Source organism: Oncorhynchus kisutch, linkage group LG21 (assembly GCF_002021735.2).
Source record: "Oncorhynchus kisutch isolate 150728-3 linkage group LG21, Okis_V2, whole genome shotgun sequence".
NCBI classification, from domain to species: Eukaryota; Metazoa; Chordata; class Actinopteri; order Salmoniformes; family Salmonidae; genus Oncorhynchus; species Oncorhynchus kisutch.
In genome coordinates, this window is record NC_034194.2 from 24,143,407 (window position 1) to 24,169,563 (window position 26,157).

Genomic DNA, 26,157 nt, shown 5'->3' on the forward strand with positions numbered 1-26,157 from the left:
AAAGTAATTGTTACAGCAAACATGTACATTTATTTTTAGTGTTGACGCCTCAAATATGCAGGGCGAAAATACACAGGAGGAGATATACTGTACATAAACAGAGACCTACATCTACATTGGACATACATTCTGTTACCAAGAAGGAAAAAAAAAACGGTAGGCAAAATGGCCACCAAGCCATCACATGGAATAATCAGTTGTTATTTCCCAACAAGGTGTCAATAATGAGCTCTGCAGTTCTCTTTAATGCCATCCATGCCTCACACACAAAAACATATCTCCTCTCTGTTGTTTTCAGTCAGAGTCAAAAATATGCAGAAAAATATGAAACAACAAAATGTCTTCCTCCTCTGAGCCCTTTGTTTTTACACACACTATATACGGAGAGGAGAGGCAAGGCGAGGAGGGGGTAAGTCACCCCTCTCCTGGTCTGGAGTATCAAAAGGAGGTCTAGAATTTGAAGAGGTCTATGAAGTGCTGAGGTGAAACAGGCACGAGGCAGTTGTTGGGATCGTTGGCTGTACAAGGATGTCCAGATTCCTAGGAGATAGGAGGGAGCGCCATTGTTACTATACTATAGCATCACACATTCATACGAGTTCCATGTCAGACAGGACAACAGTGCCTAAAATACATTTCCTCAAATAAAATAAAAATCACAACCTTAGTCATTTTCAAAGCAAAAAAGCATAACAAACCAGAAGACGAGTGACAACAAGCCGAGTCTGAAACATAATTCATCACCAGGACAACAGAAAACAAAATGGTGGCCAGAGAGTCAGACATGAGGGGAAGGAAAGTACCTTGAATAATAAGGCCAGGTGGCAGTCCTTTAGGGGTCAGGGACAAGTACATTGGGAGTCAGGAAGAGAGGCAGGAAGTAAGGAACAAGAGAGGGATGTAGAAAGGTTAAAAGATTAGAAACAGAAGGATGGGAGGCTGTCTGGTTCTAACAAAGCCTTGGTTGGCACTGAGAGGAAAGAGGGGTCAATCTACAATGCCAGAGGAGAAATAGAAGGAGAGTTTTAAATTTAGGAGAGTTACAGTACTTGCAGGAGGAGCCCAGAACAATACTCAGGTTGTTTAGAATCTAGTACTGCATCATAACACTAGTTAGTGGTGAGAGGAGCTGGCAAGGTGATGTACTCATATGTGCTCAGCCTGCTCACACATTTGAGTTTTAATAGCAATGGTGTGACCAGTCCTTCTATTCATGAGCATCATAAGTGGGGCTATAAAGGTGAAACAAATATTGATAACAGTCATTAACAATAACCTTGCTATAACCCATGCTTTTGAATGAAATGGGTGGTCGGTTTCTTATAAAGAAAATATGTCAAATCTGTCAATGAGGGTTAGTCAGTTCATTCATTGATCTTTGAGCGGCATGTGAATAATTTGTCTGGTTTCACAGATTAGTTTCCTCCTTAGGTTCGGGATTAGCACAGTCATAAGCATTAATGTTAGCAAACTAAAGCCCAACCAACATGCTAAACCTGTAGATCCCCAGGGAATAGTCCATTTATAGTGTAGAAAACGTTAATTATTCATGTTCTGGGTTCAACTGAAAAGGTTTTTAAAAGGGTCACTCAAACTTAAAAGGTCCTGGGCTGGCATGGTTACACGTGGTCTTCGGTTGCGGGGCCAGTTGGATGTACTGCCAAAATCTCTAAAATTACGTTGGAGGCAGCTTATGGTAGATAAATTAACATTCAAGTCCCTGGCAACAGCTCTGGTGGACATTCCTGCAGTCAGCATCCCAATTGCACACTCCCTCAAAGCTGGAGAAATCTGTGGCATTGTGTTGTGTGACAAAACTGCACATTTTAGAGTGGCTTTTTATTGTCCACAGCACAAGGTGCACCATAGTAACGATCATGCTGTTTAATCATCTTCTTGATATGCCACACCTTTCAGGTGGATGGATTATCTTGGCAAAAGAGAAATGCTCAGTAACAGGGATGGAAACACATTTGTGCACAGAATTTGAGAGAAATAATATTTTGTGCATATGGAACATTGCTGGAATCTTATATTTCATTTCATCTCATGAATCATGACAAACACTTCACATGTTGCGTTTATATTTTTGTTCTGTATATATGAAGACCAGAATTGACTTGCTTCACTATAATTAAGCCTAAAACATCTGGTTTTCGAATGACTTTAAAAAAAAGAATAAAAAAAAAAAGAAAAATCATGAAAATTACTAAGGGCTGAGGTAAGAGGAATGTGCTAAAGTTACATGCTGCTAGCAAAAAGGAGAGGGGCAGTTAAGCAGTTTGTTGGTTCTGGAAAAGAGGCTGGTTTTCTCCACCCAAATGATGAATCACTTCTAACAGCATAAGTTGATAATTTATTTATTTAAAGTGCATAAACAAGTCTCAATACACAGAGAGACTATGTTGAATATTTTTTGGGGTGGTTGTGACTACACATTACTGATAAAGATTGTTTTGGCTGTCGATTTTGCTCACAGTACATCCCTGTCCAGCTCTCGAGAACCCAACGGGGACATACAGCCATCCCTAGGGTTCTAAGGTGAATGTATATGGACCACCGCTGGCTACATGTGGACTACACTCCCGACTCTCCGTTTTAACGCTTAGAAGGGTCTTTCTATAAACTAGGGTACCAGTGAGGATGTTTTTTCTCTCATGTCATTACATTAAATATAGGGGGGGGGGGGGGGGGGGGTCATAGCTATATAGCCAACCTATGTTTAACCCTTAATCATGGTTGGTGTCTTGACGGATTTGTCCAAAATCGTGTGACAACTTACTTCTCTCCTTGCATTTATGGCAGTGTAAGCTGCCGTTATATCATATGTTAATCATTAAAATCAGTGAAATTAGACATTGTACTTGAACCCTGTAAGAATCCTGGACCTAGCTGTCAAGAGTTTTTTGTATAGAGATCTCAGAAATGTGAAACTACGTTTAGTGTCTCCTTATGTTAAGGGGTGAAAACAGTTTATGGGCACACAAATCAAAAATAATGTATGCATTGCAAAATCAAATGCTTCTAACAACAACAAAAAAAGAGTCACCCTACCTTTATACTTAAAATCGATACGATCATTAATGTGCTTCTTCCATAATTATGCATAATACTTGTTAGATGCTCATTTGGTATCCATCCAGCTGATTAGTTACGCTGTAATATTTTCACACATCTACTGATCCAGGGAGGAATTTTCAGAATAACAGTCAAGTGACAAACAGCTGTGATGGCACATGCGATGCAACAACAGTCAAGTGACAAACAGCTGTGATGGCGCATGCGATGCAACAATAGCCCAAGTGACAAACAGCTGTGATGGCACATGCGATGCAACAACAGTCAAGTGACAAACAGCTGTGATGGCACATGCGATGCAACAACAGTCAAGTGACAAACAGCTGTGATGGCGCATGCGATGCAACAATAGCCCAAGTGACAAACAGCTGTGATGGCACATGCGATGCAACAACAGTCAAGTGACAAACAGCTGTGATGGCGCATGCGATGCAACAATAGCCCAAGTGACAAACAGCTGTGATGGCGCATGCGATGCAACAATAGCCCAAGTGACAAACAGCTGTGATGGCGCATGCGATGCAACAATAGCCCAAGTGACAAACAGCTGTGATGGCGCATGCGATGCAACAATAGCCCAAGTGACAAACAGCTGTGATGGCGCATGCGATGCAACAATAGCCCAAGTGACAAACAGCTGTGATGGCGCATGCGATGCAACAATAGCCCAAGTGACAAACAGCTGTGATGGCGCATGCGATGCAACAATAGCCCAAGTGACAAACAGCTGTGATGGCGCATGCGATGCAACAATAGCCCAAGTGACAAACAGCTGTGATGGCGCATGCGATGCAACAATAGCCCAAGTGACAAACAGCTGTGATGGCGCATGCGATGCAACAATAGCCCAAGTGACAAACAGCTGTGATGGCGCATGCGATGCAACAATAGCCCAAGTGCCATAAAAAAGGTGTATGCAATTCATGTCCAGAATATTTTGGCGTCTCATTGGTTACGCTGGTGAAGACAGTTGGATCTAATATCCCTAGCGAATTGATGTTTACCATCTATCATTGTCTGCTTGACTTACAGCAGGGTGTCGTTAGATTTAACAGAGAAAGCAAAAAGGCAATGAGTTCGTGTTTTCAGATATTTTTGTTCCTCGGCTTGGACACAGAGTCTACTGTGTGCAATTGTGTAGAATAGACTATTGCGCAAAACCAACGCGATTCCTATTAATTATTCGGGATATAATGACAACAAATGACTTAACCTAGTGGGCTTATTCACAATAATGTTTTTGACATGTTATTTCGTTATCAGATCATATTAAGATGTGGTAATGAAATAACATGTCAAATACATTTTGTTTTCCATGTTAGAACTGCAATTTTAAAAACAAAACAAGGGGCTTGAAGTAGCCTACTTGAACTTGAATTTGTTGCTCATAAATTCAAGTACTGGAATAGGCCTACCTTGGAAAAAATAAAATCCGCAATTTTGTGTTTGAAAAGTTATTGGAATTATTGTAGTCAATTTAGTTCTCCTGCTCCCATGTAACTACCCATGATTATTACTTACATTTTAGACATTTTAGTCATTTATCCAGAGTGCCTACATTTTCTTACTTTTATTAAGACGACAACATCTAATGTTGGATTCAACTAGTCTTTCCATAGAAATTCTTCCGGGGAAAAAAGGGCAGCAGCTAGCCTAGCAGTTAAGAGCGTTGGAACAGTTACCAAAAGGTTGCAGGTTTGAATCCCAGAGCTGACTAAGTGAAAATTATGCAATTAAAATCAAATCAGCAATTAAAATCGAATTATCCTGTAAGTCGTTCTGGATAAGAGCGTATACTAAATTACTACACTGTAAAAGAGACCTGGATTTTGGTCACTTACTCATGATAAAAACAGTGATGGTGAGATTAATGCTACTGCTATTCATGTAGTTTCACATTACGTGTGCCTACATCTGCCACATACAAATCTCCATGCATGCATCCAATCTATTTAGTCACGAAATGTCCACATTCTCACATTCTGTTATGTAAAAATATTTGGAATATCAATGCATTGGCAGGGCCCAAAAACTCAAATAAATAATTATTCTTAAAGTAGTAATGGCCTACTTTTTTTTTTTTTTAACACATGTTGCATGCTTTTTATTGTGTGCGTGTGTGTGTGTGTGTGTGTGGGGGGGGGGGGGGGGGGTATTAGGACCTATATGTACAGTTATATACACATTAAACAATTGTATAACATTGGAGGAGATCTTCGTAGACTATACTCAGCCTTGTCTCAGGGTAGTGAGTTGGCGGTCTATTGATATCCCTCTAGTGGTGTGGGGGCTGTACTTTTGCAAAGTGGGTGGGGTTATATCCTGCCTGGTCGGCCCTGTCCGGGGGTATCGTCAGATGGGGCCACAGTGTCCCCCGACCCACCAGTCTCGGTCTCCAGTATCTATGCTGCAATAGTACACGTGCTGGGGGGGTGGGCTAGGGTCAGTCTGTTATATCTGGTGTAATTCTCCGGGCACATCTGGTGTCCTGTGTGAATTTAAGTATGCTCCCTCTAATTCTCTCTCGCTCTCCCTCTCCTCCAGGAGAGACCGGAGCATGCCTCAGAACTACCTGGCCGAATGATTACTCCTGGCTGTCCCCAGTCCACCTGGTCATACTGCTGCTCCAGTTTCAACTGTTCTGCCTGCGGCTATGGAACACTGAGCTGTTCACCGGACGTGCTGCCTTGTCCTGGACCGGCTGTCTTGACCTCTGACTGCTCGGCTATGAAAAGCCAACTGACATTTACTCTTGGAGGTGCTGACCTGTTGCACCCTCTACCATCATGGATTATTATTTCACCCTGCTGGTCATCTAAGAATGTTTGAACATCTAGAAGAACAATCTGGCTTTAAATGTACTCTTATAATCTCCACCTGGCACAGCCAGAAGAGGACTGACTGGCCCCCCCTCAGAGCCTATTTCCTCTCTAGGTTTTTTCCTAGGTTCCTGTCTTTCTAGGGAGTTTGTCCTAGCCACCGTGCTTCTACATTTGCATTGCTTGCTGTTTGGGGTTTTAGGCTGGGTTTCTGTACAGCACTTTGTGACATTTGGCTTTATAAATACATTTGATAGGTTGTTGTATATGAGGCGATTTGCATTCACTTTTATTCCTCTAAGAACACATGAAACTACATGAAAATCCTTTTGATTTTTGTTTCATACGATTTTGAAATGTTGATCCCAATGTCACACATTGTCCCCATTGTTCATAGAAAGACCCAGACACATTAATAATCCTTGCTGGCGATACAGTTTTGGAAACTTTTGGAACTTTACTTTCATATCAGCGAGAAAGAATCTTTCAAATACAAAATATACTTACTGTACACAGTTTTAGCACAATAACAGCCTCCAGCCGACATCCTCCCACCTTGCGCTCATATTTCCAATGGCGAAGGGAGGAAGTGTCTTTCTGGAAGCATGTATTATTCACAACACAGTCATGTGCAACTGTGCTAAAACTGCATACAGTAAGTGTATCTTTTGGATTTGAAAAATAATGTCTCGCTGATATGAAAGTCAAGTTCCAAATGTTTCCAAAGCCGTATCACAAGTGAGGCGTATTAACACAGATAGTCGTCGGGGCATTTCCCTCTTACGGCAGAAACATTTGTGAATCGACGGAAATGCGCTACCGTCTACTAAAGGGCAAATCTCAGTCCTGAGCTGACCCCAAACTCCATAAACACAGCCAAAGGTCACCATGACATCACATACAAAGATTTCTCCTGGCTAGGACTCAAAAACTCACTCTCCACTTTGAAACTTTATTTTACATTTTAGTTTACTTTTCCTTCTTGATAAGCACATTGCGAACTTGGAAAAATGCTTAATAAATCTATTATTAATTTCAACCTAAAAATAGGCATATGTATCATGGGAGTCCCCCCTGATATGCAGCTATGTAACCCATAATACGTGTCCGAAATGGCACCCTATTCCCTATGGGCCCAGGTCAAAAGTAGTGCACTATGTAGGGAATAGGGTGCCATTTGAGATGCTGTCATATTGTCTAGTGTGTCTTCTTGTTCTTACCTTCCAGAAGAGGATGCTACAGTGTCTGCAGAAGTGCAGTGTGTCTCCGTACTGCTCTCTCTTGGGGTAGTATTTCTGTAGGGTGTAGTACATGACCTTCCAGTCCACATGGCCCCTCTCTGACAAGATCAGATGCCTGCAGAACTACACACACAAGGAGAAAACACGGTTGACACCAGGGGGAAAGGAAAGAAAGAGATGCTAAGGTAACTCCGAAGGGTAATTCCTGAGTTATTTTCTAAATGACCACCATTTCATGTTCAACTCCATAAACCTTATGTAGAATGCCTCCCTTATATTAAATGTGGCAACACTGCACTCTGGTGGTCACTGTATACTACTCACTGAACATGACCCTGTATTCAAGCAGTTTGTGACACTGATTACATTGAATGCCATGTTTAGATACCCAGTGACTTCTACCTGTTTCTCTGCAAAGTGAAACTGGCACAGCTTCTTCCACAGGTGCCGGTCCTCACTGAGCATGTGAAGAGTGGGCGTGGCCTGTCCCAGGTTGATGATGTCACAGGCGTCGGAGAACTTGTACAGGATGTTGTTCTGCATGTCTAGCGGCAGGTCACGCAGCGTCATCCCATTGGACATTTGCTGGGGGGGGGGGGGGGGGGGATATACGTATGTTGAAACGATGGCAATACTGTCACATAACTACCAGGTCAATTATCCTCCAAGCAGAGGGTCTCTCGTCAACTAAACAGACGGCACACGTCTAAGTACAGAAGTTACAACTTTTTACAAAGCAAACATTAACCACCTTGATAATGAGACAGAAAACGAACCAGTCTATCTCTGAAGCCTAGCCAGTCGGATTTGGATTCAGCCAACATCAGAACAAGAGTTGGCTAAAGCAGAACCAGATTGACACCTAGTTAAGGATATCCCAGGCTGGCTGGGGCTGCAGCATTCCACTACACAATACAACACTGAGAGGACGCGATGACTGAACACTGTCACCAAGCCAAATCATATCAAATGTTATTGGTCACACACGTAATTAGCAGATGTTATTGGTCACACACGTAATTAGCAGATGTTATTGGTCACACACGTAATTAGCAGATGTTATTGGTCACACACGTAATTAGCAGATGTTATTGGTCACACACGTAATTAGCAGATGTTATTGGTCACACACGTAATTAGCAGATGTTATTGGTCACACACGTAATTAGCAGATGTTATTGGTCACACACGTAATTAGCAGATGTTATTGGTCACACACGTAATTAGCAGATGTTATTGGTCACACACGTAATTAGCAGATGTTATTGGTCACACACACGTAATTAGCAGATGTTATTGGTCACACACGTAATTAGCAGATGTTATTGGTCACACACGTAATTAGCAGATGTTATTGGTCACACACGTAATTAGCAGATGTTATTGGTCACACACACGTAATTAGCAGATGTTATTGGTCACACACGTAATTAGCAGATATTGCGGGTGTTGCTAAATTCTTTTGCTTCTAGCTCCGACAGTGCAGTAATATCTAACAAATTACACAACATATACCCAATACACACAAATCTAAATAGGAATGAATTAAGACGCTATACATATGGATGAGCGATTTCAAAGCGGAACGGACTAAGATACTGTAGAACAGTATAGAAAACAGTATATACACACATGAGATGAGTAATGCAAGATATGTAAACATTAAGTGAATGAGATACCGTAGAATAGTATAGAATACAATATATACATACGAGATGAGTAATGTCAGATATGTAAATATTAAGTGACTAAGATACCATAGAATAGAATAGAATATATATATATATATATATACATACACACACACACACACACAAGATGCGTAATGCAAGATATGTAAACAGTATTAAAGTGACTAGTGTTCCAAAGTGGCCAGTGATTCCTAGTCTATGCCTATAGGCAGCAGTCTCTAATGTGCTAGTGATGGCTGTTTAACAGTCTGATGGCCTTGAGACAGGAGCTGTTTTTCAGTCTCCCGGTACCTGTACTGACCTCGCCTTCTGGATGATAGCGGGGTGAACAGGCAGTGACTTGGGTGGTTAATATCCTTGATGATCTTTTTGGCCTTCCTGTGACAAGACGTGCTGTAGGTGTCCTGGAGGGTGTGTAGTTTGCCCCCGGTAATGCGTTGGGCAGACAGCACCACCCAATCATCTCCTTTGTTTTGTTGACGTTGAGTGAGAGGTTGTTTTCCAGGCACCACACTCCCAGAGCCCTCATCTCCTCCCTGTAGGCGGTCTCGTCATCGTTGGTAATCAAGCCCACTATGGTTGTGTCGTCTGCAAACTTGATGATCGAGTTGGATGCGTGCTCGGCCCTGCAGTCATGGATGAACAGGGAGTACAGGAGGGGGCTAAGCACGCACCTTTGTGGGGCCTCAGTGTTGAGGATCAGCGGACTGGAGGGGATGTTTCCTACCTTCACCACCTGGGGGCTGCCCGTCAGGTAGTCCAGGACCCAATTGCACAGAGCGAGGTTCAGACCCAGGGCCTCAAGCTTAATGATGAGCTTGGAGGGTACTATGGTGTTGAATGCTTAGCTATAGTCAATAAACAGCATTCTTACATAGGTATTCCTCTTGTCCAGATGGGATAGAGCAGTGTGCAGAGTGATGGCGTTTGCATCGTCTGTGGACCTATTGGGGCGGTAAGCAAATTGAAGTGGGTCTAGGGTGGCAGGTAAGGTGGAGGCGATATGATCCTTGACTAGTCTCTCGAAGCACTTCGAGATGACAGAGGTGAGTGCTATGCCCCCCCCCCCCCCCCACAATACTCTACCTTGGGTATCTGCAGGTTGTTGAGCTGCAGCTGCCAGTTGAGGATGGTCTCCAGCCTGCAGACCCAGATGTTGATGTTGCCCACCAGGACAGACTTGCCCATGCCTCGGGTCAGGATGCACAGGGTGGAGCTCAGGTCCTGCAGCAGCTCCTTGATAAGGCGAGGGTTATGATGGTCCTCCAGAACTGGACACAAAGAGAGAACAAAGACGTTAAAACACCCTATAACTACATCAATATTCACTGTCGTTCATACCAGGTCTCTCGAGAGATAAATGTTATGTTTTTTGTAATGGAAGAAACGTAGTCAAATTCAATATATATAAATATATATATTTTTTAACTGTACAGGAAAATCTTTATCAAAAGTCAAAGCATTTTACCATTACTCCCAAAGCAAAACCACCATTTGAAGAACGTACTGTACTCTCAAGGCATGCATGAAGCCAAAGCAAAATAGGTCTTTATATACTGCAGCTAATTCATGTTTTCCTTCCTGAGGCGTGTGGTTGTGTGACCTAAAGCTCCTTTGATCCGCCCGGGAACAGCAGCTCAGTAATGACGGGGCACTACAGCTGTGTGGTTTAGTGGCGGGACAATCACTCTGACACAGCAGCAGTGGGACCGGTTCTACTGCCACACTGACGAGACCAAACAATGCCAAGAAACCCAGTATTAGACTGTCAGTTTGAGGGCATAGAATTGAGAACAGAGAGACGTGTTGTTCTCAGAGAAAGCATGAGGCTGCATTTCACTTCTCCAACCAGGGAGCAGTGCCAACACTAATGTAAGTATGGCTCAGAGCTAAAACCAGGGGCTGTGCCATTAGGCAATGTGCTGTGGTTACACGGTGTTATTCTGACAGGCCATTGAGTACAGACCAGGGAGGTACAGCATGATGAGGACATATCCCTCTCCGTCTCGCTCACCCTTCCGTACGATCTTCTCCAGCACGTTGAAGTAGTTCTTCTGAGCTGCTCCACTGAGGGACGGCAGCTGAGACCTGGCTATGAGCTGGAGGAGCTGCACAGAGGGAGAGCGAGAGGGTAAGAGAGAGGGAAGTAAAAGAGTGAGAGGACAGGACACAAACCAAGGACACGCAGTTTTAGTGATCAAGCTAAATCATGCTTATAATTCAGATAGTTAGCCAACAGCTTACTTTTGCCACATAGGTAAATCTCTGGATGTCCTGAGTGGCACTGGAAAAATCTAGACGGTTGAAGGCTTCCCCTAGAGTGCAGTATCCATGTCTCTAAGGTAATAACACAAACTTAATTACCAAAACACATACCATGTATGGTAAAGAGTAGAATGGGAAATAAACAAAATCTAGTGGACATTCTCAGTATTATTTACTGTCCATTAAATTTAGCATAAACAGTGTATCCACATTCCAGGTCTTGGGTCACACTGTTATATGGTACGGTTGACCTAAACTTTCCTCACCTCTCTTGTGCTCTCCTTCTGAACATAGATCCACTTCTCCTGGTAAACAACTGGGAAAGGAGAGAAAAGAAAAAGAGAGAGATTTACTTTGCTATTTATCAGAACTGTTTTGTTAAACCTCATGCTAGCTGGCTAGCATTCCTAATAGCTCGTGGTTGGCCATTTTCCCCCAAAGACCTTTAATGGGAATAAGATGGCTGCGGTCAGTGCTACTCACACTGTGATTTGGTGTTGTTATTGTAGAAGTCTTTTTTCCTCTTTTTGGCAACTACCTCGCACACATTTCCAGTAAACAGATTCTCTTTGTTTTCATCGCAGAGCCTGTTTCAGAAAGACAAGGTAGACATGAAAGGAGTGCGTTAATAGCATTGTTTATGAGCGTTGGCATGTTGGACGTCAGTGTATTTATGTAACAAACTAAGTGGCTGTCCACACTGCAGAAGGCCACAGCCTGGCCATGCCCAGATGACTGCCTGACTACCCCTCTGAGGTAATGAAGACTGGCACAGCCTTGATCTGACCTGGCTGACCTCTCGTTTCTCAGAAAGACTCATGGAGAAGGTCAGGGACTATTTTCCGACCATAACATCAGCTCTAATGCTGGACAAGATCTGCTAATCTCTTTATCTAGGAAACCACTTTCAGATAAACACTAAACTTCAGATTTCCGAAATTCTCTGACTTGCATTGATGCCAGGGTGTGTATATGACTGTATGCCAATAGGTCACAGATCACAGCTTGTATCCATGAGGTTGTATCACTCTCATTGTATCATTGAGGCAAGCATAAGATATCTAGCAGCAAATCAACTTCCCATCACAGGCAGCTAATCTCAAAATCCAGATTATACCGCAACTATCAACTTCCTACAGTCCTGTTTAGGTCTATGTTCCGTGTGTACCCGTGGCTACACGGCTGCCTGTAGGGTGGAGTGGCAGAGTAGGTCTTGTTTTGCATTCATGGCTACAATTCATAGTGATACTTCTGTTGGGGCTATCCTTAGGGGATGTTTCAGTACTCGGACAAATGTCAGATTACATCTTCAAACAGGTTTGTGAAAGTATGGCTCGAGGCCAGTATCTCTGAGGGCTCCAGTATACTAAAACACAAATTATGAATGCACTTTTTTTTGCCCAACTCAGACCATATGATAATATTCCTGCACTGCCACGTAGGCCAAAGGAATGAACTGAAAATAAATAGGTTAAATAAATACAACTTCTGGTCTTGCCCTTGACAGAGATTAGTTTGTCCTCTTTGTATAAGCAGAGCTTTCATTACTCCCACTGGACTTCATTACATTCCATATATATGGCAACAGGCTTTAATCCTCAGTCCAATAGCATACCTGTAACACAGGGAAATGTATTGGCTCTATCAGTCAGGCTTTTGAAATATATTTTAAAGACTGTAAAAACAATTTCCCAGATTAAATAGTCACATGTTCTCCATAAAATGAGTTTATAGTCATTTGGGTGAACTACCACTTTAACCCCTAGTCCATGTTGTTGCTCCTACATGGTTTTGTGGTTGTTGCTACTGTTATCTGGAACATAGTGCATCTGGAACTTCATTGACCATCACCTTGCTCTGAGCTCTATGGGTGTTGCGTTCTCGCTCTACACAGACAATCAGCAGGTTTAATGAGGACTGGCTGCTAGATCAAAGTGAGTGGTCCACTGATGTTCTCCATGCATTAGTAATACATGTGCTCAGCCTTATCACGTGACCATCTCAGGAGCAGAGCTCGGAGACTCTCCCTCCAGCCTGTCTCAGATCAGGTGTGGATCTTTTTTTTTTGTTGCATGTCACACATGCAGCTTATCCAGGCTGGAGGCTTATTCAGGACGTTTTATGCACTGGTCCCACTGCTTAAAGCACGCACGAACGAACGCGCACACACACACACACACACACCAATCAGTAACAGGGAATTAGAGGTCAGGAATGCAATGAACTAACATTTCACAGAGGATTCTCACTGCAGCATGCCTGGACAGAGAAGGAAAAACAAAAACCCTCAGACAAGAGGAACAGAGCAATGTTGGCTCTCAAACTACTCGAAATATACCCTGTACAGTCAATGTGGGGCTTTGACAGTCGATGTTTACCTTTTACATGGCATCAGCTAAATGGCTAAGAGAGAGCTGAACTACTGTGTTGGACTTGGATCAGTACAATAGCAGGCATAATGATGTCGGTCTGTGGGAGTGTTTGTTTAGCAGTCAATGGCTACTGTGGGGGAGGGGGTACTGTATGATGTCACTCACTGTCACAGTCATACGCTGGACCTAGTTTTGTCCCATGGAATAAATGTGGTGGATCTTAATGTTTTTCCTCATAATCCTGGACTATCGGACCACCATTTTATTACGTTTGCAATTGCAACAAATAATCTGCTTAGACCCCAACCAAGGAACATCAAAAGTCGTGCTATAAATTCACAGACAACACAAAGATTCCTTGATGCCCTTCCAGACTCCCTCTGCCTACCCAAGGACGCCAGAGGACAAAAATCAGTTAACCACCTAACTGAGGATCTCAATCTAACCTTGCGCAATACCCTAGATGCAGTTGCACCCCTAAAAACAAAAAAAAATGTCTCATAAGAAACTAGCTCCCTGGTACACAGAAAATACCAGAGCTCTGAAGCAAGCTTCCAGAAAATTGGAACGGAAATGGCGCCACACCAAACTGGAAGTCTTCCGACTAGCTTGGAAGGACGGTACCGTGCAGTACCGTAGAGCCCTTACTGCTGCTCGATCATCCTATTTTTCTAACTTAATTGAGGAAAATAAGAACAATCCGAAATTCCTTTTTAATACTGTCGCAAAGCTAACTAAAAAGCAGCATTCCCCAAGAGAGGATGACTTTCACTTTAGCAGTGATAAATTCATGAACTTCTTTGAGGAAAAGATTATGATTATTAGAAAGCAAATTACGGACTCCTCTTTAAACCTGCGTATTCCTCCAAACCTCAGTTGTCCTGAGTCTGCACAACTCTGCCAGGACCTAGGATCAAGAGAGACGCTCAAGTGTTTTAGTACTATATCTCTTGACACAATGATGAAAATAATCATGGCCTCTAAACCTTCAAGCTGCATACTGGACCCTATTCCAACTAAACTACTGAAAGAGCTGCTTCCTGTGCTTGGCCCTCCTATGTTGAACATAATAAACGGCTCTCTATCCACTGGATGTGTACCAAACTCACTAAAAGTGGCAGTAATAAAGCCTCTCTTGAAAAAGCCAAACCTTGACCCAGAAAATATAAAAAACTATCGGCCTATATCGAATCTTCCATTCCTCTCAAAAATTTTAGAGAAGGCTGTTGCGCAGCAACTCACTGCCTTCCTGAAGACAAACAATGTATACGAAATGCTTCAGTCTGGTTTTAGACCCCATCATAGCACTGAGACGGCACTTGTGAAGGTGGTAAATGACATTTTAATGGCATCGGACCGAGGCTCTGCATCTGTCCTCGTGCTCCTAGACCTTAGTGCTGCTTTTGATACCATCGATCACCACATTCTTTTGGAGAGATTGGAAACCCAAATTGGTCTACACGGACATGTTCTGGCCTGGTTTAGATCTTATCTGTCGGAAAGATTTCAGTTTGTCTCTGTGAATGGTTTGTCCTCTGACAAATCAACTGTACATTTCGGTGTTCCTCAAGGTTCCGTTTTAGGACCACTATTGTTTTCACTATATATTTTACCTCTTGGGGATGTTATTCGAAAACATAATGTAAACTTTCACTGCTATGCGGATGACACACAGCTGTACATTTCAATGAAACATGGTGAAGCCCCAAAATTGCCCTCGCTAGAAGCATGTGTTTCAGACATAAGGAAGTGGATGGCTGCAAACTTTCTACTATTAAACTCGGACAAAACAGAGATGCTTGTTCTAGGTCCCAAGAAACAAAGAGATCTTCTGTTGAATCTGACAATTAATCTTAATGGTTGTACAGTCGTCTCAAATTAAACTGAAGGACCTCGGCGTTACTCTGGACCCTGATCTCTCTTTTGAAGAACATATCAAGACCATTTCGAGGACAGCTTTTTTCCATCTACGTAACATTGCAAAAATCAGAAACTTTCTGTCCAAAAATGATGCAGAAAAATTAATCCATGCTTTTGTCACTTCTAGGTTAGACTACTGCAATGCTCTATTTTCCGGCTACCCGGATAAAGCACTAAATAAACTTCAGTTAGTGCTAAATACGGCTGCTAGAATCCTGACTAGAACCAAAAAATTTGATCATATTACTCCAGTGCTAGCCTCTCTACACTGGCTTCCTGTCAAAGCAAGGGCTGATTTCAAGGTTTTACTGCTAACCTACAAAGCATTACATGGGCTTGCTCCTACCTATCTCTCTGATTTGGTCCTGCCGTACATACCTATACGTACGCTACGGTCACAAGACGCAGGCCTCCTAATTGTCCCTAGAATTTCTAAGCAAACAGCTGGAGGCAGGGCTTTCTCCTATAGAGCTCCATTTTTATGGAACGGTCTGCCTACCCATGTCAGAGACGCAAACTCGGTCTCAACCTTTAAGTCTTTACTGAAGACTCATCTCTTCAGTGGGTCATATGATTGAGTGTAGTCTGGCCCAGGAGTGGGAAGGTGAACGGAAAGGCTCTGGAGCAACGAACCGCCCTTGCTGTCTCTGCCTGGCCGGTTCCCCTCTTTCCACTGGGATTCTCTGCCTCTAACCCTATTACAGGGGCTGAGTCACTGGCTTGCTGGGGCTCTCTCGTGCCGTCCCTGGAGGGGGTGCGTCACCTGAGTGGGTTGATTCACTGTTGTGGTCATCCTGTCTGGGTTGGCACCCCCCCCCCCTTGGGTTGTGCCGTGGCGGAGATCTTTGTGGGCTATACTCAGCCTTGTCTCAGGATGGTAAGTTGGTGGTTGAAGATATCCCTCTAGTGGTGTGGGGGCTGTGCTTTGGCAAAGTGGGTGGGGTTATATCCTTCCTGTTTGGCCCTGTCCGGGGGTGTCCTCGGATGGGGCCACAGTGTCTCCTGACCCCTCCTGTCTCAGCCTCCAGTATTTATGCTGCAGTAGTTTATGTGTCGGGGGGCTGGGGTCAGTTTGTTATATCTGGAGTACTTCTCCTGTCCTATTCGGTGTCCTGTGTGAATCTAAGTGTGCGTTCTCTAATTCTCTCCTTCTCTCTTTCTTTCTCTCTCTCGGAGGACCTGAGCCCTAGGACCATGCCCCAGGACTACCTGACATGATGACTCCTTGCTGTCCCCAGTCCACCTGGCCATGCTGCTGTTCCAGTTTCAACTGACCTGAGCCCTAGGACCATGCCCCAGGACTACCTGACATGATGACTCCTTGCTGTCCCCAGTCTACCTGGCCATGCTGCTGCTCCAGTTTCAACTTCCACCTGACTGTGCTGCTGCTCTAGTTTCAACTGTTCTGCTTTATTATTATTCAACCATGCTGGTCATTTATGAACATTGAACATCTTGACCATGTTCTGTTATAATCTCCACCCGGCACAGCCAGAAGAGGACTGGCCACCCCACATAGCCTGGTTCCTCTCTAGGTTTCTTCCTAGGTATTGGCCTTTCTAGGGAGTTTTTCCTAGCCACCGTGCTTCTACACCTGCATTGCTTGCTGTTTGGGGTTTTAGGCTGGGTTTCTGTACAGCACTTTGAGATATCAGCTGATGTACGAAGGGCTATATAAATAAATTTGATTTGATTTGATGTCATTGGCCTTTGAGTCGGGATGTTTTCTGAGTCACTGAGAGGAAATTATGTCATCGGTTATTGTGTGGTGCAATGTCATCATCTGTTTTTCTGTGAGGTATTTGTAGGATGTTTATTGTCAACTGTTGTACTGTGAGGTACTGGATGGCCAACTCTAGATTTGATGACACCATAAAAAAAAAAAAGGTACTCAGCGACTAGCCTATACTATTATAACCATCTGAGATAAATAGCGACTGTATCACCACAACAAACAAACAAAAAACATGTAGCAAATCATAACAATCAGATGTAATACTCTGCCACGTCAAAATAGAAGATTATTATTTTTCCAAATCCGTTTTGTTTGTCTAGACTGGAGCACCACAGGCGTTAGACAGAGCTAGCTCTGAATGGGAAAACCCCTGGTCTAAAAGCCTCATCATTCACTATCACCACAGTCCACAGGACATAACAGAACATGTTTCCTGCAGATAACAGGCCAGCACTCCTGCTGAGAGAAGTCAGACTGCCCAAAACCCCATTTTAACTGACAAGAGACAGACAAAAATAACTTGTTTGTAGCCACTGCTATAGCATAAAAGGCCATGCTGATTTGATGAACAAGGACTCCCTGCATAGTAAATCCTTCTACATCTCTTTATATGGCAATACAATGCAGGGTCAAACCCATGCACCCAATTATAGCATTCCATAAAAATGAATCAGCCACAAAACCTGAGAGAGAGAGAGGGTAGGAAATATCCTGGCAACTTTATTCAATAGGTTTGCTAGTGAATGTTAAATTGAACCACATGTCAGAACAGATGTGAGAGAGGGTGTTAATATTTCATTCAGTACAGATGTGGAACATTTTTACCTTAACTTACCCTGTCCTTATACTCAATTTAGGCTACACCACACCCAGGGTAAGTTGTGCCAAGAGATGAGACCACTTTTTAGACAAGCTATGTTTACATTAATGCAAATTATTTCCAGGGATCCACAACATCCTGAAATATATGTAGATATCTTTGTTAGAAAGAATATTATATTTCTCTTGACGTAGTGATGAAGGTAAAAAAAAAAAAAATGGCTCCAGATACCCCACTCTCCCCTACTGACTTATGAATCTGCCAGTCATGTCTATTTCACAATACAATTCTCCACAGGTTGCACAGCTGGGGACGGACCCTAAGAGAAACTAGACATGTTTGTATTGATGTGTGTGCCTGGGTATCCTCCTCCGGCTAGCGGGTATGGAGTCAGTTCCCTCAGACAATCAGTCAAACAAACAACTATTATCAGTATTCACACTTACTGTCTGACAGGCTGTGGGAGAAACAGGAACCGGACACATCTGTTTAAAAACACTCTGTCCTAGGGCCTCCCGGGTGGCGCAGTGGTTAAGGGCGCTGTACTGCAGCGCCAGCTGTGCCACCAGAGACTCTGGGTTCGCAGTCAGGCTCTGTCCTAATGGCCGCGACCGGGAGGTCTAGCGTCGTCCGGATTAGGGAGGGCCTGGCCGGTAGGGATATCCTTGTCTCATCGCGCACCAGCGACTCTTGTGGCGGGCCGGGCGCAGTGTGCGCTAACCAAGGTTGCCAGGTGCACGGTGTTTCCTCTGACACATTGGTGCGGCTAGCTTCCGGGTTGGATGCGCGCTGTGTTAAGAAGCAGTGCGGCTGGGTTGGGTTGTGTATCGGAGAACGCATGACTTTCAACCTTCATCTCTCCCGAGCCCGTACGTGAGTTGTAGCGATGAGACAAGATAGTAGCTACTAACAATTGGATACCATGAAATTGGGGAGAAAAAAAAGGGGTAAAAAATAATAATAATAAGTCCTTAACCCACACTGATGATGATAACACAGAGATCTTTCTCAGTTTACCTTCATCCTATGGCACATCTTCACCAGTTGGATCTGTTTTATTAGGGGACTTTACTCTGAGTCTTGCTTCAACAACCCTATCATTAAATGGTTAGAGCGTTAGGCCGAAAGGTTGCTGGATCAAATCCCCAAGCTGACGAGGTAAAAATCTGTAAGGCAGTTAACCCACTGTTCCCCGGGCGCTGTGGATGTTGATTAGGGTTTCACATTTTGGGGAATATTCAGAGGTGGAAACTTTCCATGGGAATTCATATTAATACCATTTAAAATGTAGATGTTTTTTGCATTTGATGTATTTACCATATCATATGGAGACAAACATAAACCTTATCATAAGTAGACATGATTGTAAATGATTCAATCCTTCCAATATACATTTTAAAACAATTTAGTTACGAATTGAACTTTGATTAAATTAGTTGACTCTTCACAAGGGAGGATTTCACTGAACAACAAAAGGGAATATTGAAAGATCCCCAATGATCCATCGCATCTCCCAAAAACATTTTCAACATACATCTGTAAAATGATAGTCGAGAAACTAAAGCTTTGGTGGTCTTCCATGTCTTCCATGTCTTCTCTCTAGACCTCCTCAATGTCCACCTCTTGAATATCAGAATCAGAGGCCTCATCTTCACGGTCACTTTCCAACCTTGAGGATGGCTCGTTGTCAGGCTCAAAAAGCCAAAAATTTGCCCAGGTGGCCACCAATTCTTCAACCCTTGTATTGGTCAGCCTGTTGCGTGCCTTGGTGTGTGTGTTCCCAAACAAGGACCAGTTACGCTCTGAGGCGGGGGTTTGGAGGATGGAGGCAACAGGGGAAAGAGCCTCAGATCCACAAAGTCCCTTCCACGAGGTGGCTGATGAGACGTTGGCACGACTGCCGTATTGCATCTCCATCCCAAAGCCATTGCTTGGAAGTGTACTTCGCCAGACTGCCAAGAACCTTGCCCTCATCCAGGCCAAGGTGCAAGACACGGTAGTGATGACACCATAGGCCTTGTTGATCGCTGATCTCTGCTCTTGCCAGCATACTTGGGGTCCAACATGTACGCCGCGGCGTGTATGGGCTTCAGTCAGAAGTCTTCACGCTTTTTGATGCATTTCAGAACTGCAGTTTCCTCTGCTTGGAGCAACAGTGAAGTGGGCAGGGCAGTATGGATTTCTTCTCTTACATCTGCAAGCAAAGTCTGAACATCAGACAGTGCCATTCTGTCTCCCTCAATCAGTGCAATGGCTACTGCTATAAGTTTCAGGAGTTTCAGGCTGCTTACCACTCTCTCCCAAAATACATCACCCAGGAGGATCCTTTTGATGGGGCTGTTCATATCGGCAGACTGATCTGGCCATTTCTTGGAGACTCCTTCCCCTCCAGGAGACTGTCAAACATGATGACAGCAACACCCCAACGGGTGTTGCTGGGCAGCTTCAATGTGGTGCTCTTATTCTTCTCTTTGCTTGGTGAGGTAGATTGCTGCTATAACTTGATGACCCTCCACATACACTCTACAAGAGAGCCAAGGAAATGGTTGGGTATCCACTGTTTTCAGTGCCATTATGTCCTTGAGGAGCAGATTCAATGCATGAGCAGCACAGCCAATGGGTGTGATGTGAGGGTAGGACCCCTCCACTTTAGACCAAGCAGCCTTCATATTCGCAGCATTGTCTGTCACCAGTGCAAATACATTCTGTGGTCCAAAGTCATTGATAACTGCCTTCAGCTCATCTGCAATGTAGAGATCAGTGTGTCTGTTGACCACCCACCACAAATGATTGCAATACAGTCTACTTTCTCTATGATTTGCTTGACCTTCACTTGAAGACTGAACTCTGCATCCAGCAAATGAGTTGACAAATGTCTGGTTGGAGGAGTGTATGCTGTGCAAAGAACATTCAGAAATCTCTTCCAATACACATTGCCTGTGAGCATCAGATATGAACCAGTTGCATACACAGCTCGAACAAGACATTCATCAGCATTTCTCTGACTACGTTCCTCCGTTGAGTCAAAAAAACGTCAGTTTCCAGGAGGACCATGAGCTGTTGCTATCAATAAAGTGTCCGATTCATCATTTTCACCTCCAATAGAAGTAGAGGGACTTTTGTCAGAGATTGCTTGTTGTGAGCGCTGAGGGAAATGTATGCACTTGGCCAGATGATTGTGCATTTTTGTTGCATTCTTCACATTTGATTTGGCACAGTGTATGCAAATGTACACAGCTTTTCCTAATACATTAGCTGCACTGACACATCAGATGGTGCCCGTGGCATTTTCCTGTAAAGATTAGGAAATAAATTAGTTAAAATACAATTCCATGTACAGATAAATAGTTAAGCAGTTTGATTAAACAACTCCTTTGTAAGATACATGTTTTAAAATGAAACATGTATGGAAACAGGTGAATTAACACTCCTCAGTTAGCAGGCTCAAGCGAGCTTAAATCCACATGGTAGCAAAAACTAACTAGCAGAAATTGTTAACAAGTTATAAATTATTTAAAAACACACTGTGCTGTAGGCTACTATATACCAGTTAACAAAAAATTATTTATGTAATATAAAATATATTCACCCCACCCAGTACCATAATCAAAACTTACCAGAAAGCATGTAGTCCTTGGCTCAGACAGTGTAATAGTGTGGGCTCAATAGCATCTCATTAGTGTGCAAGATCTTGAGAATCAGCTGTACATGTGATAGAAGAATGCATTGTGCATGCAGAGGGTTGCAATTCCATTGAATTGGGGATAGTTTAACCAAAATATGCCACAAGACCTAGAATTGCCATGTGTATCCTAAGCAAAATTCCCAGGCTTAACTTCCCATGGAAAATTTCCTGAAATTTCCTAGAAAGTTTCCAACCCTAATGTCGATTATGGTAGCCCCCCACACCTCTCCGATTCAGAGGGGTTTCCTAACCACGCACGCGCGCACACACGTTCAGTGGTTTAAAGGACTTAATTAAGTAGTTTTTTGGGGTATTTGTACTTTACTATTCATATTTTTCTACAACTTTTACTCCACAACATTCCTAAAGAAAATAATTAATGTTTTATGCCTTACATTTTCACTGACACCAAAAAGTACTCGTTACATTTTGAATGCTTAGCAGGACAGGAACATTTTATAATTCACACACTTATCAAGAGAACATCCATGGTCATCCCTACTGCCTATGATCTGGTAGACTCACTAAACACAAATGCTTTGTTGTTAAATTGTCTGAGTGTTGAAGTGTACCCCCTGGCTATCCTTAAATTTAAATAAAGACAATTGTGCCATCTGGGTTGCTTAATATAAGGAATTTGAAATTATTTATACTTTCACTTTTGACACTTAAGTATATTTTAGCGATTACATTTACTTTTGAAACTTAACTATATTTAAAACCAAATACTTTGACTCAAGTAATATTTTACTGGGTGACTTTCACTTGAATCATTTCATTTTAAAAGGCATCTTTACTTTTACTCATGTGCATCTATGACACTTGGCTACTTTTCCCCACCACTGCACACGTTTCAGTGAGGAAAGCCATTAGATCAGTAATAAATGGCAGACTACATCTCTGCTCAAAACCTGTTTTTCAATGGAAACCAATATCCAAATGGTGAAATAGAGTGTGGGGAGTGACAATGGTAGATTCTTCATACAGAAAGGCTACCAGATGCTGCCTGACTGTACAGAACAGCTAATACAAGACAATATCATAGATGGTGCAGGGTGTCATGTAAATATCTATTATTTTGAGCATTTTTCATCTTTGTGATGAAATTTACATGACACAGGGCTTTTAATGAGGATCATTTCAAGCATCAGTTGATTCATTGTATAGTTCTCATCTGCAATGGAGCCAAAAAGCAAAGTCTATAGCCAACTTTATTAGATTTAATACTAACCAATCAAAACAGAGTCAACGTCAATTGTCATCGATCTGAATGATAAGACTTTACATGAACTAGATTCATTTCACATGTTATATTACTGACATGTGTATGAACGTTTCTTACATTTTTTTTTTAAAGGTGGCATACCTTGTGTTCTACAAATCAACTCAAGCATACAGCAACTCATGAGAAACAGGCAGAGTAGTATATATATATATATATATATATACACACACACTACAAGTCAAAAGTTTGGACACCTACTCATTCAAGGGTTCTTCATTTGGAAGATTTTCTACATTGTAGAATACTAGTGAAGACATCAAAACTATGAAATAACACATATGGAATAATGTAGTAACCAAAAAAACAAAAGTGTTAAACAAATCAAAATATATTTTATATTTGAGATTCTTCAAAGTAGCCACCCTTTGCCTTGATGACAGCTTTGCATACTCTTGGCATTCTCTCAAACAGCTTCACCTGGAATGCGTTTCCAACAGCCTTGTGTCTTGTAAATAATAATTTGTTCTACAAATGTACTTTTAACAATGACGGCCTACTCCGGCCAAACAGTAACAACGCAGGGCCAATTTTGCGCCACCCTGTTGGACTCCCAATCACGGCCGGTTGTGATACAGCCTGGAATCGAATCATGGTCTGTAGTGACACCTCTAGCACTGAGATGCTAGAGCCCTGCATCAGAGGTGCTGCATCAAAGCACTGCATCAGATGAACAGGCCTCCAACAATCACCCAACCTCAACCCAATTGAAAAGGCTTTGGATGAGTTGGACCGCAGAGTGAAGGAAAAGCAGCAAACAGGTGCTCAGCATATATGGGAACTCCTTCAAGACTGTTGGAAAAGCATTCCAGATGTAGCTGGTTGAGAGAATGCCAAGAGCGTAGAAAAGCTGTTATCAAGGTAAAGGGAGGCTACTTTGAAGAATCTAAAATTTCATTTGATTTGTTTAACACTTTTTCAGTTACTACATGATTCCATGTTATTTCATAGTTTTGATGTCTTCACTAGTATTCTACAATGTAGAACATAGTAAAAATAAAGAAAAACCCTTGAATGAGTTCGTGTGTCCAAAATGTTGACTGGTACTGTATGTATGTATATATCAATAGGTGAATTATTAAGAGCGATGAGGGCACGTACGTAAACGGCACTTACTCTTCCAAGTCTATTCCGTTGTTGTTGTCCCTCAATTCATTTCCATAGAACTCGATCCTCTTCCAGCCATCCTCGGTCTTGATCCAGCTCCATCCTGGCGACCTCCAGTCCTGGCCCAAGAAAGGCATCCTTCACCCGGGGAATGTGCAAGGAGATGTTTGTGTAGCTAGCTGCTAGTTAGTTACTGAACCTGTGTGTGTATTGTTGTATTGCCACGGTTAAAATAAATCGCTGTGAGGAGAGATTACACATTTTATAGATTTCTAGATTTTTTTGATACATTTTTTTTTATCAACATCAGTTGTCAACACTGTCGATGTACAATAAAGATAAAGTCATTGTTAAATATTGACTACTACTGCGGATATCTGTCAAGCACAGTTCTCTGGTTGAGCAGAGTTAGAAAAAGGCAGAGCAAATGACAGCTAACGTTAGCTCGCAAACTGATTATCCGGAAAAAGATTAACAGACTATAGAGACAGAGGACTATTGTGTTTCTTAGTTAAACATATATTTCCCAATAAAACAATAAAACCAAACTTACTTAGAGAGCGATTAGGTTGTTGAATTGAGAAACGCAGCTTTGCTCTGGAAATATTGACGGAAGTAAACATATCGTACAATAGAATGTGACACGCCTCCTGCCTTTCTGTGATTGGACGTGTTGGCTTTCTTTATCTTGTTGCTACCCGGAATTATATCGCTGATTGGCTGTCACTATTGTCGATCATTATCTTTTTTATCTACTGTGTTTTGCTAAGAAATTTGTATACACGTGATAGAAACCTCGCACATGTATCCGAGTGTATTGGTTTGGATATGGGGAAGGGATATAATGCCGAGCATGCTAAACTGAACGGTATGGGTTGACTTCGCTCTAAGACATGTAATATTTTGATACCACTATAGGCTATTTAGCTCTGTCATGATATCCCAGTTACAAATCGTGACCTTGAGACTATAAGGTTCGATCTGATATTTTGGTTAAAAAAAAGTACATTGACAATAAAACAATTTAAAATCAGAAAGTTATATCTGCGCAAACACCTTTTAACTTGGTGCTATAAGGTTATATCAGCAATCCAATTACACAATTCTGGGTTGTCAATCAAAAATAATTGTATGTAAGGTGATATACAGTGCATTCGGAAAGTATTCAGACCCCTATACTTTTCCATATTTTGTTACTTTACAGCCGTATTCTAAAATGGATGAAAAAATACATTTAAAAATGTAAATAAAAAGCAGAAATACCTTATTTACATACAGTACCAGTCAAGTGTGGACATGGCTACTCATTCAAGGGTTTTTATTTATTTGGACTATTTTCGACATTTTAGAATAATAGTGAAGACATCAAACATTGAAATAACACATATGGAATCTTATAGAAAGCAAAAAAGTGTTAAACAAATCAAAATATATTTTATATATTTTATATTTGAGATTCCACCTTTTGCCTTGATGACAGCTTTGCACACTCTTGGCATTCTATCAAGCAGCTTCATGAGGTAGCCACCAGGAACGAGTTTCAATGAACAGGTGTGCCTTGTTAAAAGTGAACTTGTTGAATTTCTTTCCTTCTTTATGCGTTTGAGTGAATCAGTTGTGTTGTGACAAGGTAGGTATACATAAGGTACACAGAAGACAGCACTATTTGGTAAAATACCAAGTCCAAATTATGGAAAGAACAGCTCAAATCAAATAAGCAAAGAGAAAAGACAGTAAATCATTATTTTAAGACATGAAGGTCAGTCAATCTGAAAAAGTTTCTTTAAAAAAACAAAACATCAAGAGCTATGAGGAAACTGGCTCTCATGAAGCCTGCCACAGGAAAGGAAGACATAGAGTTACCTCTGCTGCAAAGGATACGTTCATTAGAGTTACCAGACTCAGAAATTGCAGCCCAAATAAATGCTTCACAGAGTTCAAGTAAGAGACACATCTCAACATCAACTGTTCAGAGGAGACTGCATGAATTGCTGCAAAGAAACCACTACTAAAGGACACCAATAAGAAGAGAAGAGACTTGCTTGGGTCAAGAAACACAAGCAATGGACATTAGACCGGTGGAAATGGAGTCCAAATTTGAGATTTTTGGTTCCAACCGCTGTCGTTGTGAGACGCAGAGTA

The 26,157-nt window shown here is 42.2% G+C and overlaps 1 protein-coding gene across 3 annotated transcripts; it reads right to left on the minus strand.

The window, feature by feature from the left end:
- fbxo25 (F-box protein 25) lies at positions 1-24,674 on the minus strand. Of its 3 annotated transcripts, none has more exons than XM_020454897.2 (10): positions 24,569-24,674; positions 24,025-24,153; positions 11,578-11,681; positions 11,361-11,410; positions 11,074-11,166; positions 10,844-10,937; positions 9,916-10,100; positions 7,541-7,723; positions 7,118-7,261; positions 1-540 (listed from the first exon to the last, which is right to left on the minus strand). In XM_020454897.2, exons 2-10 carry the CDS (start codon positions 24,150-24,152, stop codon positions 451-453), a joined length of 1,071 nt encoding a protein of 356 aa, XP_020310486.1. In that variant the 5' UTR covers position 24,153; positions 24,569-24,674; the 3' UTR covers positions 1-450. The 3 variants fall into 3 exon arrangements, with proteins under 3 accessions (XP_020310486.1, XP_020310484.1, XP_020310485.1); XM_020454895.2 differs by having other exon boundaries at positions 24,025-24,214; XM_020454896.2 differs by having other exon boundaries at positions 24,025-24,255; positions 24,569-24,659.
- Between the last annotated feature and the right edge of the window lie 1,483 nt (positions 24,675-26,157).